Source organism: Biomphalaria glabrata, chromosome 3 (genome assembly GCF_947242115.1).
Source record: "Biomphalaria glabrata chromosome 3, xgBioGlab47.1, whole genome shotgun sequence".
Classification (NCBI taxonomy): Eukaryota; Metazoa; Mollusca; class Gastropoda; family Planorbidae; genus Biomphalaria; species Biomphalaria glabrata.
In genome coordinates this window covers 41,883,887-41,895,533 of record NC_074713.1, presented here as the reverse complement: position 1 = coordinate 41,895,533, position 11,647 = coordinate 41,883,887, and the positions used below count along the sequence as shown (strand labels likewise).

The 11,647-nt window shown below is 30.8% G+C and overlaps 1 protein-coding gene across 2 annotated transcripts; it reads right to left on the bottom strand.

Moving 5' to 3' along the window:
• Nucleotides 1–36: 36 nt before the first annotated feature.
• On the bottom strand, nt 37–10,902 carry LOC106055398 (signal recognition particle subunit SRP54). Of its 2 annotated transcripts, none has more exons than XM_013211639.2 (16): nt 10,798–10,902; nt 7,943–8,055; nt 7,479–7,570; nt 6,276–6,360; nt 5,887–5,991; nt 5,521–5,645; nt 5,240–5,390; nt 5,071–5,130; nt 4,578–4,666; nt 4,153–4,253; nt 3,947–4,033; nt 2,749–2,822; nt 2,423–2,531; nt 1,431–1,601; nt 1,130–1,225; nt 37–690 (listed from the first exon to the last, which is right to left on the bottom strand). In XM_013211639.2, exons 2-16 carry the CDS (start codon nt 8,018–8,020, stop codon nt 599–601), a joined length of 1,515 nt encoding a protein of 504 aa, XP_013067093.1. In that variant the 5' UTR covers nt 8,021–8,055; nt 10,798–10,902; the 3' UTR covers nt 37–598. The 2 variants fall into 2 exon arrangements, with proteins under 2 accessions (XP_013067093.1, XP_055881128.1); XM_056025153.1 differs by having other exon boundaries at nt 10,881–10,899.
• Nucleotides 10,903–11,647: the final 745 nt, after the last annotated feature.

The following is an 11,647-nucleotide window of genomic DNA, read 5'->3' as shown; positions in this document are numbered from 1 at the left end:
TCTTAATAGAAATGTTTAAAAAAATCAAGTCAAAAAAAAGTTTAGATTTTTTTATTGCAATGTGTTGAATATTTTGGATGCTTTGAAATTTGTGTTTTAACAACTAATCTTTCAAATGTTACACCCCATTACTGGTAACTATAAACACAGCCATTTGAATTCTTTAGAATTGGAAAATTAGAACTATTTCAACTGTACATAATATTACAATTTGAAAATAATAATAATTTTTGCCACATTCACAATAAACACTATTACAAATTGTAAGAACTCAATAGTTGGTCACACTTAAACAGTTGCTGACAAGTTCAAGAACTCTATATATATCAGAACATAAGCTCCACTATGTAGAAGGTAGCGCTAGACCACATTTTACATTAGCTACATTATGTTAAATATTGCAAATCTTCATATTTACCTAGTTCATTGTTTCTTCTCCAATATAATGTTTATATAAAAAAAAAAAAGATATTCTGAACTTAAAGCTATCAGGTCTTTCAAAATAGGTACTCCCAAACCAAATGAATAAAACAAGAAATAATTGATTGCAGAAGTTTACTTCCATAAATAGAAACCAAGTGTGAAACAATATTTTCAACTATCTGTCTGTAAAATTAAACATGTTTCCAAACTTGCCTGTAGCACCTTGTTGGAACTGTCGCATCATACTTTGTAATCCTTGCATGCCACCTAAAGAAATACAACGATATAAATAGAATATCACGAGGCCAAATATACTTTAAAATTTTTTTATTTTTTTTGGGGTTTGCCAAGTATTCCTATTTTTAACATTTAAAACCTGAATACTCTGATTTTCCTCAACATAGTACAAATCTATACCCAAAATCAATGCTGATTTTTTTAAATGATGATACATATATATATTAAACATAATTTTACAATACATTCCCTACTGCATGTTATTGGAATTATATCTCTGTCAGGTAGTTTTTGATAAGACTATTCAAATGAGATTTTAGTCTTTTATTAAATTGGTCTATTAATATTGAAGTGTACAAGCTACAAAGGATAATATCAAATTATATAATGTAAGCCAAAAGCCTACAAGTCTCAGTTCTGTCATCTTTCTTGTTCATAAGAAATGGTCAAATTAAAAATGTCTACCCACCCATTTGTTGTAAAACTCTTGGATCCATCATTTTAGCCATCTGTTGGTTGAGTTTAGTGATCTGCCCCTGATTTACATTTCTGTTCATGTCACCACCTACAGATGAGAAAAAAAAAACAAGTTATATGAGCTCAAACAATGTATACAATAAATACTTAATATATAAAGTAAATTTTTTTTTTTACATTTCTAACTATAAAGAAAATTTAAAAAAAAATATTTTTTTTTTAAATTGTGAAATATCATAGATGTTGACAGATTTAAAGTTATTTAATTAATATAAACATAAAGATATTCCTACCTTTAAACAGTCCTTTAATGCCACCCATTTTCTTGACCATTTGAGCAAACTTCTTATACTGTGTCAATAGTTCATTGACCTCTCTGATGGAGACACCAGCACCTCTAGCAACTCGGGTCGCTCTACCAGGACACCGAGAGAAAAGTTTCTCTCCTTCAAGGCTGTCTAATTCTAAACACAGTATACACAGTAAAGGGAAATCAAAATATTTAAAGATAAAGAAAAACATTGAGCAAAAATTAGTTCATAGGTTGAAAATTTATTTTGATTATAGAATTAAGTTCACTTATGTGTTTTAATCAAATACAGGTCACTTTAATCAAATACAGGTCACTTTAATCAAATACAGGTAATTTCTGTAGTTAAAATAAAATTTGAACAAAAATACAATATTTAGTAAAGAAAAAAGAAAGGACTTTTGTCACATTTACCAAACCATTACTTTGTACTATCAGTAAGTCTGAAAATAAAAGTTTTTTGCTTTTCTTAAATCGATGTCACCCACTAGACAATTCCTCCTTTCAAGTTCAAGTTGTAAGAATATTTACACTAGTATTAGATCAATCTAAATTAGCTGGCAGGGGAGGGGTGAGAGAGTGAGGCTGATGCATCCCAAATTGTCCTCACTTTAATAAATTTTAATTGTGCAAGACATCTTCTCATTTCCCAAAGTGAAATTCATCTAATAAGATTCTCTCAATTCTATTTATCCCCTTTCCCAAAATGATGGCATAAATGTTGATCATAACAACACCGAAATTTTAGACCTAGATGACACTCCAAGTTATAAGGAACAAAGCCTTGTTTATTTATGAGATTTGTATGGATGTACATATATTCAAGCTAAATTTTTGGTACAACCAAATTAGCTTAACAGGCCAGATTACCAATACAAAGTGTACCAAGTGTTTTCTGTGTTTTTCCTTTACAATAATTTAAAAACCCAAAGATTTATGACACTAGAGAATGTTAATCTTTAAATTTATTCCAACCTTGATCATTCATGCTATCCATAATAGTCATCAGCTTTTTGAGTCTGGCCATTGATTCTTGTTCACTTCCTTTTGTCATAAAGTCAGAACTAAAACCTGGAATCATTCCCTAGCACACAAAACAACATTTTAAAAGATTCTATTGTATATTAAACATCTCAATGTAAACTTACAGCTGATATGAACATTAATGTAAAGCATGCCAGTTTTATGTTTGTAGTTGCACTGTTTCACAGTAGTTCTTGTCAAGTCAAGTGACTGACATTAAGGAGACAATAATGAACTAATAACTATAATAGTTTTAATACACATATTAATACACATACCATTATCTGGCTAAATGGACCCATTTTCATAATATTTTGAAACTGTTCATACATGTCTCTAAGTGTAAACTGACCTGCCAATGTAGCACAAATATTCTATTTAGAAGTGAACAACATAAAATAGGAAGCAGACTTAAATTGAAATTAATTATGTTAAGGGAAGTAATCACATAATAGCAAAATGTAAATTAAGGGGAGGCAACATAGGTTCTACACAATTCATCATTGTGCTAACAAGTTCTGTTTTTTAAATAAGTTATCATAGGATTAAATAATAAATTAATAAACTTGCACCTGAACAGAAGTAGTCAAGGGCTATACTGATTTAAATACAATATACAAATATTCAATAACTGTTTTACTTGAAATAAAACAAATTAATCAAAACCATTGATAGTACATTTTAAAATGCCCACCCTATATAGTGCCGGGGATAAGGTTTAGCAACCGTCCGAGAACTTCAGGAACCTACTCTAGGGGCCACAAACTGAAGACTTGTTCTTCAACTGCCCATGGAAAAGTCCCCAGACCAGAGGTAGAGATACCAATCCAGTAATGGAGTCACTAGCCCTACATAAGGCCACTAGCCAAAGCTGGGAGGTCCCTAGGACCGAGCTGGTGGTGTAGGCTGTCTATAGTCAAAGCTACAGTCATGTAGGTGGTGCCTTCATGGCTCTCACTCAATGGGGCTTAGCAAAGAAGTTCTCTTTTTGTCAAATTTATACAAAGCTTATTTCAACTTATTCTTTCTGTATGTACACCTTATTTCTCAAAAATTATTCTCACTTCGCACAATTATTCATAGACAAGACATGAATCAATTTTTTTTAAAATTACCAATTTAAACTTCAGTATTTACATATATGGCTAAATTTGTTGGGTTTTAAATAATTGTTAAGGCTATTTCTCCTTCATGCAATCTCCCAATCTCCGACCAAGTTGATACTGTAAACAATTATTTATTGTACCAAAGAAAACATCAATAAATATAATTATTCAATTAATTATTTTGTTTGATATTGAATAAGGGAGAGCTTGCACATTATTGGTAGATATAGTTTTAAGTTTTCTTACCTTTTTGTTTTTGAAAAAGATTTTTTATGTTTCTTTTTTATTTTTGGTCCTTGTTGGACAGAGGGGTGTTTTTATAAAAAAAAAACATTAACACATTAAATCTATTTATTTGTGGGAGGCTCACCATGTTTGAGTTTCTTCATCAACTCTTCATTATCATCCAATTTCAACTCATTCACCTTGTCTATGAGACCTTCTATATCTCCCATTCCTAGAAATATATTTAGAATAGAAATATATCTTCATATCTAGCAATAACAACTTCTTTCTATCACTAGTCTATTTCATCAGACAATATTACCATTACTGCAGCAATTTAAATGCATTTACCTAACAATTTGCTGACAAAAGGCTGTACTTTGAAAGGTTCAAAGTCATCTGTGTGTTCTCCTGTACCAATGAATATGACTGGACTTTTTGTTGCAGCAACACTAGAAGAATAAAATATAGTGCAACAGTAAAACTAGAACTCTTCTATTAGGACATTTTAGCATTTAACTGTTTTGTAGAATAATTTCAAACACCAAGTGTAGTGGGCAAGGAGTCATAGTTTAAATCTTGGCATGCATTTTCAGTCAATACCTAATACAGCCAACTGACCCTAGTTAGAGAATGTAGGTCATTTGTTTGGCTGTAAGACACTTTCATCCAACCAAGGGCCAGAGATAAAGGTGACACTTACACGATGTGCATTCAAGGACTTTTAAAATGTTTTTTTGACAAATATTTTACTTTCACATCATGTTGGTACTTACGCACTAAGTGCTCCACCACCCTTAGCATGGCCATCTAACTTGGTAATGATTACAGAGGCAACATCTACTTTATCTTTGAATGCTTTGGCCTTAAAATAAAATGGAATAGTTTACAATCATGATAAAAAAATCAAAAGCCATGTTAGCATATTAACAAATAGATTTCTATTGCGATTGTGGTATTTTTCTGTTAACTTCTAATGCAGTATAATTTGCTAGGTATTAACAAGAGTTTTTGTTTATTTTTGTATAAGAGCTCTCTGTGAATAAACTTTTTAGAAGTAATGAAATGTCTATAGCGATTTTTGTTTAGTTACTCTATTATTTTTTTAATTAAAGTGTTGAAAATTAATGCACAAGGCCAACGTTATTATAAGGCTTTGTTTACATTAGATTTTATTTTTTGGTACCATTATTTTTTTTATTTTTTGTTTAAATTTTTTCTTTGTACAGGATTACATCAAACGTATATATTTATATTAAGAAATTGTACCTGAGATTCGCAAGCTTGACCAATTGTGGCATCCATAACAAAAATAATATTATCAGGTTTCTGAAAGGATAAAATAGTTATCACAGCTGTTAGCTGGAGCTATAACTACAAGTTAAAGAAAAGCTTATTAATATTATTGGTAATAAAAATGTTAAACGAACAGACTTACAATAGCTTGCTCCACTTGCAACATTTCTTCAAACAATGAATCTTGCTGTTTGTGTCGACCACTGGTATCAACAATGATGATTTCAAAGTTTTCGGCTTTAAACTTCTCAACACCTTCCTGAGCAATGACCACAGGGTCTATTTCTGTGTAGCTGAATGTTCAAAAGAAAACTTTTATAAATAAACAAAACAATTTAGACACACACACAATTTCTAAAGTAAAATTGAAAGAAACATCAAATAAATAAAGTATGCTATGAATTGGCTTATAATCCAATGTACCTGCCATAAAAAGGTATACGAGCTTTTGTGGCATTTTGTTTTAACTGGTCAAAGGCTCCTGCACGAAAAGTATCAGCACAGATCAAACATGTCTTCCATCCTTTGCGTTGATAGTAATAAGCTAGCTAAAAGTGGATAAGACAAATTATCATTAACTTGTAGTCAAAAGTCAGCTCACAGAACATTTGGCTAATACATTATTTTGGCTGTGAATGGAGTTTCTTGATGGTGCAATGTAAACTTTCAACACTATCATCATCTCCTACGTTTTATGACAAAATATGAAATGAGAAATATCATTACAATTAGTTGAAAAGATAATAATTGTACCCAAGCTTTATAAGAATTAGAACAACGTTAACCTACTTTGGTACATGTTGTGGTTTTGCCACTGCCTTGGAGACCAACAAACATAATGACATTGTTTCTTCCTTTACTAGGCTGCCATGCTTTCACTCCTGGATCAATAAGCTAGTAAGAAAGAATTAGTCAAGCAAAAATATAACGAAATTGCAGGAGGAAATATAGATTTTTTTCAATATTGTTTTTAAAAATAAGTTTATAAATATTTGAGTAATTAAAAAAAATGAAAATATATGAACAAAAATAAGTTTTTTTTTATTGATAAACTGTTCCAACTTACAACAACTTACAAAAGCAAACGTGAAATGATCATTCAATAAAAAAAGCACACAGAAATGGTCAAAATACAAACTGAATGAAACTATTCAAACTATTTCTGATTAGATGCTAACCTTGACAAGCTCTTTGAAAACTGCTGACTGAATCATTCTTCTCTTGTTTAGACCTCCAGCCATCTCATCAAAGTCTATCACAGATCTGTTCAATGACATGAAACAATGAATTTCAATAAAATAATATTGTATATAAAAGACTAATGTAACCATGGTTTAAAAACAATCACAGCTATATTCAACCCTTCACCTTCACCTATCCCTTAGTCTGTTAGACGATTGGGGCACCACACAAGATTTGTCAAACATCTTTCTCCATTCCTCTCTGTCCTTTGCCGTAGGAAGAACCTCTTTCAAGGGCAGACCTATCCATTCTTTTATGTTATCTTCCCATCGCTTTCTCTGTCTGCCTCTTCTTCTTTTTCCTGGAACTTTTCCCTGAAGGAAGTTCTTTGCAAGCCAAGAAGACCTTGTAATACGGCTATAGAGTTTTTAGTTTTCCTTTTTTACAGTAGTTAGCAAGTCATTGTGGGGTCCAATGACTGTAATAATCCTGTCACCAATCTCTTTGTTTGTGATGCAATCTTTAAATGTGATAACTAGGATCTTTCTGTAGCATCTCAATTCCATTGCTAGAATCCTCCTCTCTAGTTCTGCAGTAAGTGTCCAAGACTCGCAAGCATATAAGAATGTAGCCATGACCAATGAGCGCATCAGTCTGATTTTAGTGTCAAGGGATATGCCTTTGTCTATCCATTTTGTTTTGAGTTTTTCAAGGGCTGCTGTGGACTGTGCTATTCGGGTCAGTAGTTCAGGTTTGGTTCAACTCTGCATATGTGATTATTATGATAAAAAAATAATCAGATTATTACTATTAGTTACATTGACAATCATAGAGCTATGAAAGTGATGTTAATATTAAAAAGCAATTTTTCATTATATTTCTTGCAATTTAAACTAATCTAAAAACTATTTAATTGTGATACATTTGTTTTAATATCACAAGACTATGCTGAACGTTTAGATAGCTAAAACATTTTAACATTTGTTCTTTTTTTTTTCATGCAACTCTTTAGTAAAACATCATAATTATTAATTAAACTTTAGGTTAATAAGATAGTAAACTTGTCAATAAGGCTTGACTGCAGTAGAAGTAAGGTGTTTAAATCTGTGTATTTTCCTGTACCAATAATAATAGAAATAGTTTATAGCATTTAACTGACTAGAGACAATTTTATTCTTGCTCAATGTCTGTGCTATTACCTCACATTCTCTCTTAGTTGTTTGACTAAACGTATATTGACATCAGCTTCCAGCAATGCTGCACAGATCTCTTTGAGCATACCATTGAGAACCTATTCATTAGAAATAATAAATATATTGTCAAATATGTATACACACAAAATATTCCTGATATTCTAAGATTTAAGCATAGTATAATGATACAAGTAAACAAAGAAAAATAATCTGTTTCCAAACTGTTTTAACTCCAATGAAAGCTTAGATAATAAATAAATGTAGGCCCACCCAGGTTTAATGGGTGCCTGAAATTTGTTTTAAGAAAATAAGGCATTTTGTTTTTCTGGTTTTGTAACACCTTGGTTAACAACGAGGCCACAAAAAATGATGACTATCTGTCACTTGGGCTGCTAGCTCTGGAAAACATATTTTACCTACACATTGACTACAAAATAATAAAATTTTATAATGGCAATATCTATATTTACCTCTTCATTTATGATTGTTGCATTGCTAAGAGATTTCAGAGCAGATGTAATCTTTCTGCCCAAGTCTGCTAATACCATTTTTGTAGAAAGATCTGGTAATCTTTATAAATTATCTGTTGATAGGACAGAGTTGATAATAAAATAAAAAAATTTTGGAGGTATTAATTAGTCAATGCAGAATATTTAATTTGAAGTCAGAAATTGAAATGTTAGTAGAATTATAAGTGGAATAGACTATAAAAAAAGAACAACAGTTTTTAAATGTAGATTTAGGTTTTACTTTCAACTTTATGTTGTAAATAATTTCCTAGCTATTGAACACAAAAGGATGCATTTACATGGGAACTATGTTGCAGGGTGATAAAAACTTGAGTATTTTAAGCTTGTGTAAAAAGAAAATATCGGAGCTCAAAAGAAGGAAAGTAAAAGTATTGTAAAAGATTTACAAATTGTTTAATTGTTTAATAAAGTGAACTAAAACTGAATTCTCTAAAATGTACACATCACAACTTATAGCATAATAGCATACCTACCCCATCCCTCCATAAAATCAGATTTAATTTTAGTTATGAATAGGGATGCATTACAAGAGAGGAAGAGGAGAATTATTTAGTCCAAAGGAGGATGAGTCCACCAAATATTGAATGACTAGTACTGTCATCATCATCAAACTAAATTGGAGTGAGGGCTTGAGAGGCTCTGTACTGTAGACTATGCTAGTAGTAGTATACAAGTAAAACTAGTGGTGGGAGAGCCTTTGTATGACCTAAGTTGCAAGGAGAAGGTTTAAGATCCCCAGGCATAGCCCCTCACATGAAATCATAAAAGGTGTTTTCAAATTATGCATAAATACGAACTCAAAAAAAATAAAAATTTTAACACACTTATTCTACCAAACTTAGGTCACAGGGATAGTGACTTCTACACTGACTTTTAGACTTTTTTTTATGTTTGCATGATAAGATGTGTGTTAAATGTATCATTAGCACTGGTTGTTCAGAATACATTTTGGTAAGAAAATCTTAATTTAATACAAACACCCTATTAATTTTTTTTTTAGGAAATCAAACAACTTGGCTTATGAATCAAATAAATCAGCTCCAAAAACAGAATAAATGTTGGCAGGCCCATTAGTATAAACGTAGCCTACCAAAAAATATAGTCTGAACCCTAGGAAGAGGTAAAGTCATCCTGGTAACATAGGGAAAAAAAAAACCTGACTTACAAATTTGACATTCTTTTTTCTTACATAAAAAGACAGCTAAACGGAAGGAAATTAGGTCACAATCATTGGAAAATGGACAAGACATTATACAGCGCGCTAGTTTCATATTAAATATCAAAATAAAGATGTAATGACCACAAAAACAGAGAGTTGTTCGGATTCATGTAATGTCCAGAATAAATAAATTACTCTAGATCTAGAGGCTAATTCTAGTCCATCAATATGTCTGAATGAGACATGTGCATAGAAATTAAATTATCAGAGATTCAGACATAAGATATTTTATAATCATGATAGATATATATAATTGATATTCTAATAAAAAATTAAAGTCAAACACAACTAACAGAGAATCTTTCTAAAACTAACTTTTATTGCTTTTAATTAAGTCGTAAATGAATAACATAAGACTTTAGTAGACTTATTTCAGATTAGTTTTCAAGTCTTGAGTCTTATTCAATTCAGATCTAGATCTAGAGAAGAGTATAATCATACTTATACTACTCATAGATCTACCCATACCTAATTTTTTTTATCTAATCTAAACTATTCGAGACCTAGATTCTAGGAGGAAATCAGCTTATTAAGGCAAGTTTGGGCCCATTTTGATGATGTTAAATGAAGTCACTCCATGATGTAGCGACATGTGGCGCCAGACATTAGCAATTCTCGTTGATAATATGAAGTACAAATGATTTATGCATTGTTTAATGGCTTATCTTTGATCAACCTAGCGGAGAGAATGCTATCAAGGTGTTATTTTACATTATATTTATAAATATTATAAAGCTGAGGAAGTTTCTACCAAACGGCATTCTAGAAAAAGGATCAAAGTCAATTTACAGACAATTGGATTAGCTGTGAATGAATGTTAGTTGCCTGTGAGATGAAACAATCAAATTAAAAATCATACAATGGGGTAGCTGTGTTCCAAATTTCAAGCTTCTATCTATATGGCTATAAAGTTCTGATGAGATAAAGATGAAAATTAATTTTTTTCGATCACAGTTTTTTGGACATTTTGATGATTTTCTATATAGATCCTATACTTTCTATATAGTAATATATAATCAATTTTTCTACACATAAAACGCCTAAAACGGCATAACTTTGCTCCTAGTGTCTATATATTAATATAGATCTAAATATTTTAAAATATAGATCTAGATCTAAGTAAAATTATAACATAGAATTAGAATAGAAAGATAAATATGGTATCATTGAAAATGATCATTGTAAACCTCTCAGCAAGCTCTACATACCTACCTAGATCTAGATAGTAGATTCTAGACAGTTTCTATAGTATTAATAACCTAGATCTATCTAGATCTAGATTCTATCTAGTCTAGAATCTATAGTTCTAGATCTAGAACTAGATCTATTCTATGACTATGATTACTATGAATACTACGATTAGTATGATACTCCCTCACTTGACTATCTACTAATCTAGTATCTTAAATCTTAGTCTTAGCCTTAGGTCTTAGTATTCTTAATAAATTTTCTTATAATTAGAGTCTAGAGACTGACTAGAGTAATCTAAACTTCTAATTCTTTAATTCTAATAGTACTAGAATCTATATATAGATTAGATCTAATAGTAATTCTTATTCTAGTCTAGAATAATAACCTTAAAATAAAATTGTTTCAATTTATCAAACTGTAAAATATGTTACAAGTTCAAGTTGCCCATCTGATTATAAACAAACTTACTTCCTGTCCCACTTTCTGCAACACGTAGCCGGTGTTGCTAATAAAAATACATAGATCTAGATCTATATATTATATATAGAGAGAGAGGTCTAGATATCTTTCTAATTAGGCTGCTAGATGTCTCTTCTCTTTCTATATATATATGTCATAATATGTATATATATATATATATTCTTGTTCTTAACTAACACTAGTAACTTAATTAGCCCCCCCCCTTTTTTTTTCCATTTTCCAGTATTTTTTTCGTACTTTGCCGTCAAAATACTAACATTACACACCGGCTACGTCTGTTGCAGTGTTCCAATGCTATAGCATAAATTGTTTATATTGGCTTGATCCTCCCCTTTTTTATAAAACTTATATCAACTCTGGTTTAAAGTGTGTACACATTCTTTCTCCCACACCCTATCTTGGATTAAGCTGAAATTTTGCACAATTATTTCTTTTACCTGACAACACAAGAATCAATTTTAGTTACTTAACTAGGAAATTACTTATATTGTTTGGTATCTCAAACTTCACTGAAGTGGTAGTATAAGCTGAATTAGTCCCCTTTGTTGTTTGTAGAAAGAAAGGTTTTAAGATAACCCATTCTTTCTCACCTCTACTCCTTTCCAACTGGTCTAGACAAATGATAGGATCATAGAGTTTTGAGAAAGCTAAAAGCATGAAATAGCGCTAAACCAAAAAAAGAGATGAATTTGTTTTTTTGTACTTTGTTTTTTAAGTTGCGCAGTTGCAGACTGAAATGTCTTTAACTTTCCCCT

Excerpts from the sequence above, each read along its gene's own strand:
- LOC106055398 (XM_013211639.2), bottom strand. The coding sequence starts at position 8,020 with ATGGTATTAGCAGACTTGGGCAGAAAGATTACATCTGCTCTGAAATCT. Across the intron at positions 6,361-7,478 it reads CAACTAAGAGAGAATGTGAG|ATCTGTGATAGACTTTGATG; the intron begins GTAATAGCACAG and ends GTCATTGAACAG. Across the intron at positions 4,034-4,152 it reads TTTTGTCAGCAAATTGTTAG|GAATGGGAGATATAGAAGGT; the intron begins GTAAATGCATTT and ends ATATATTTCTAG.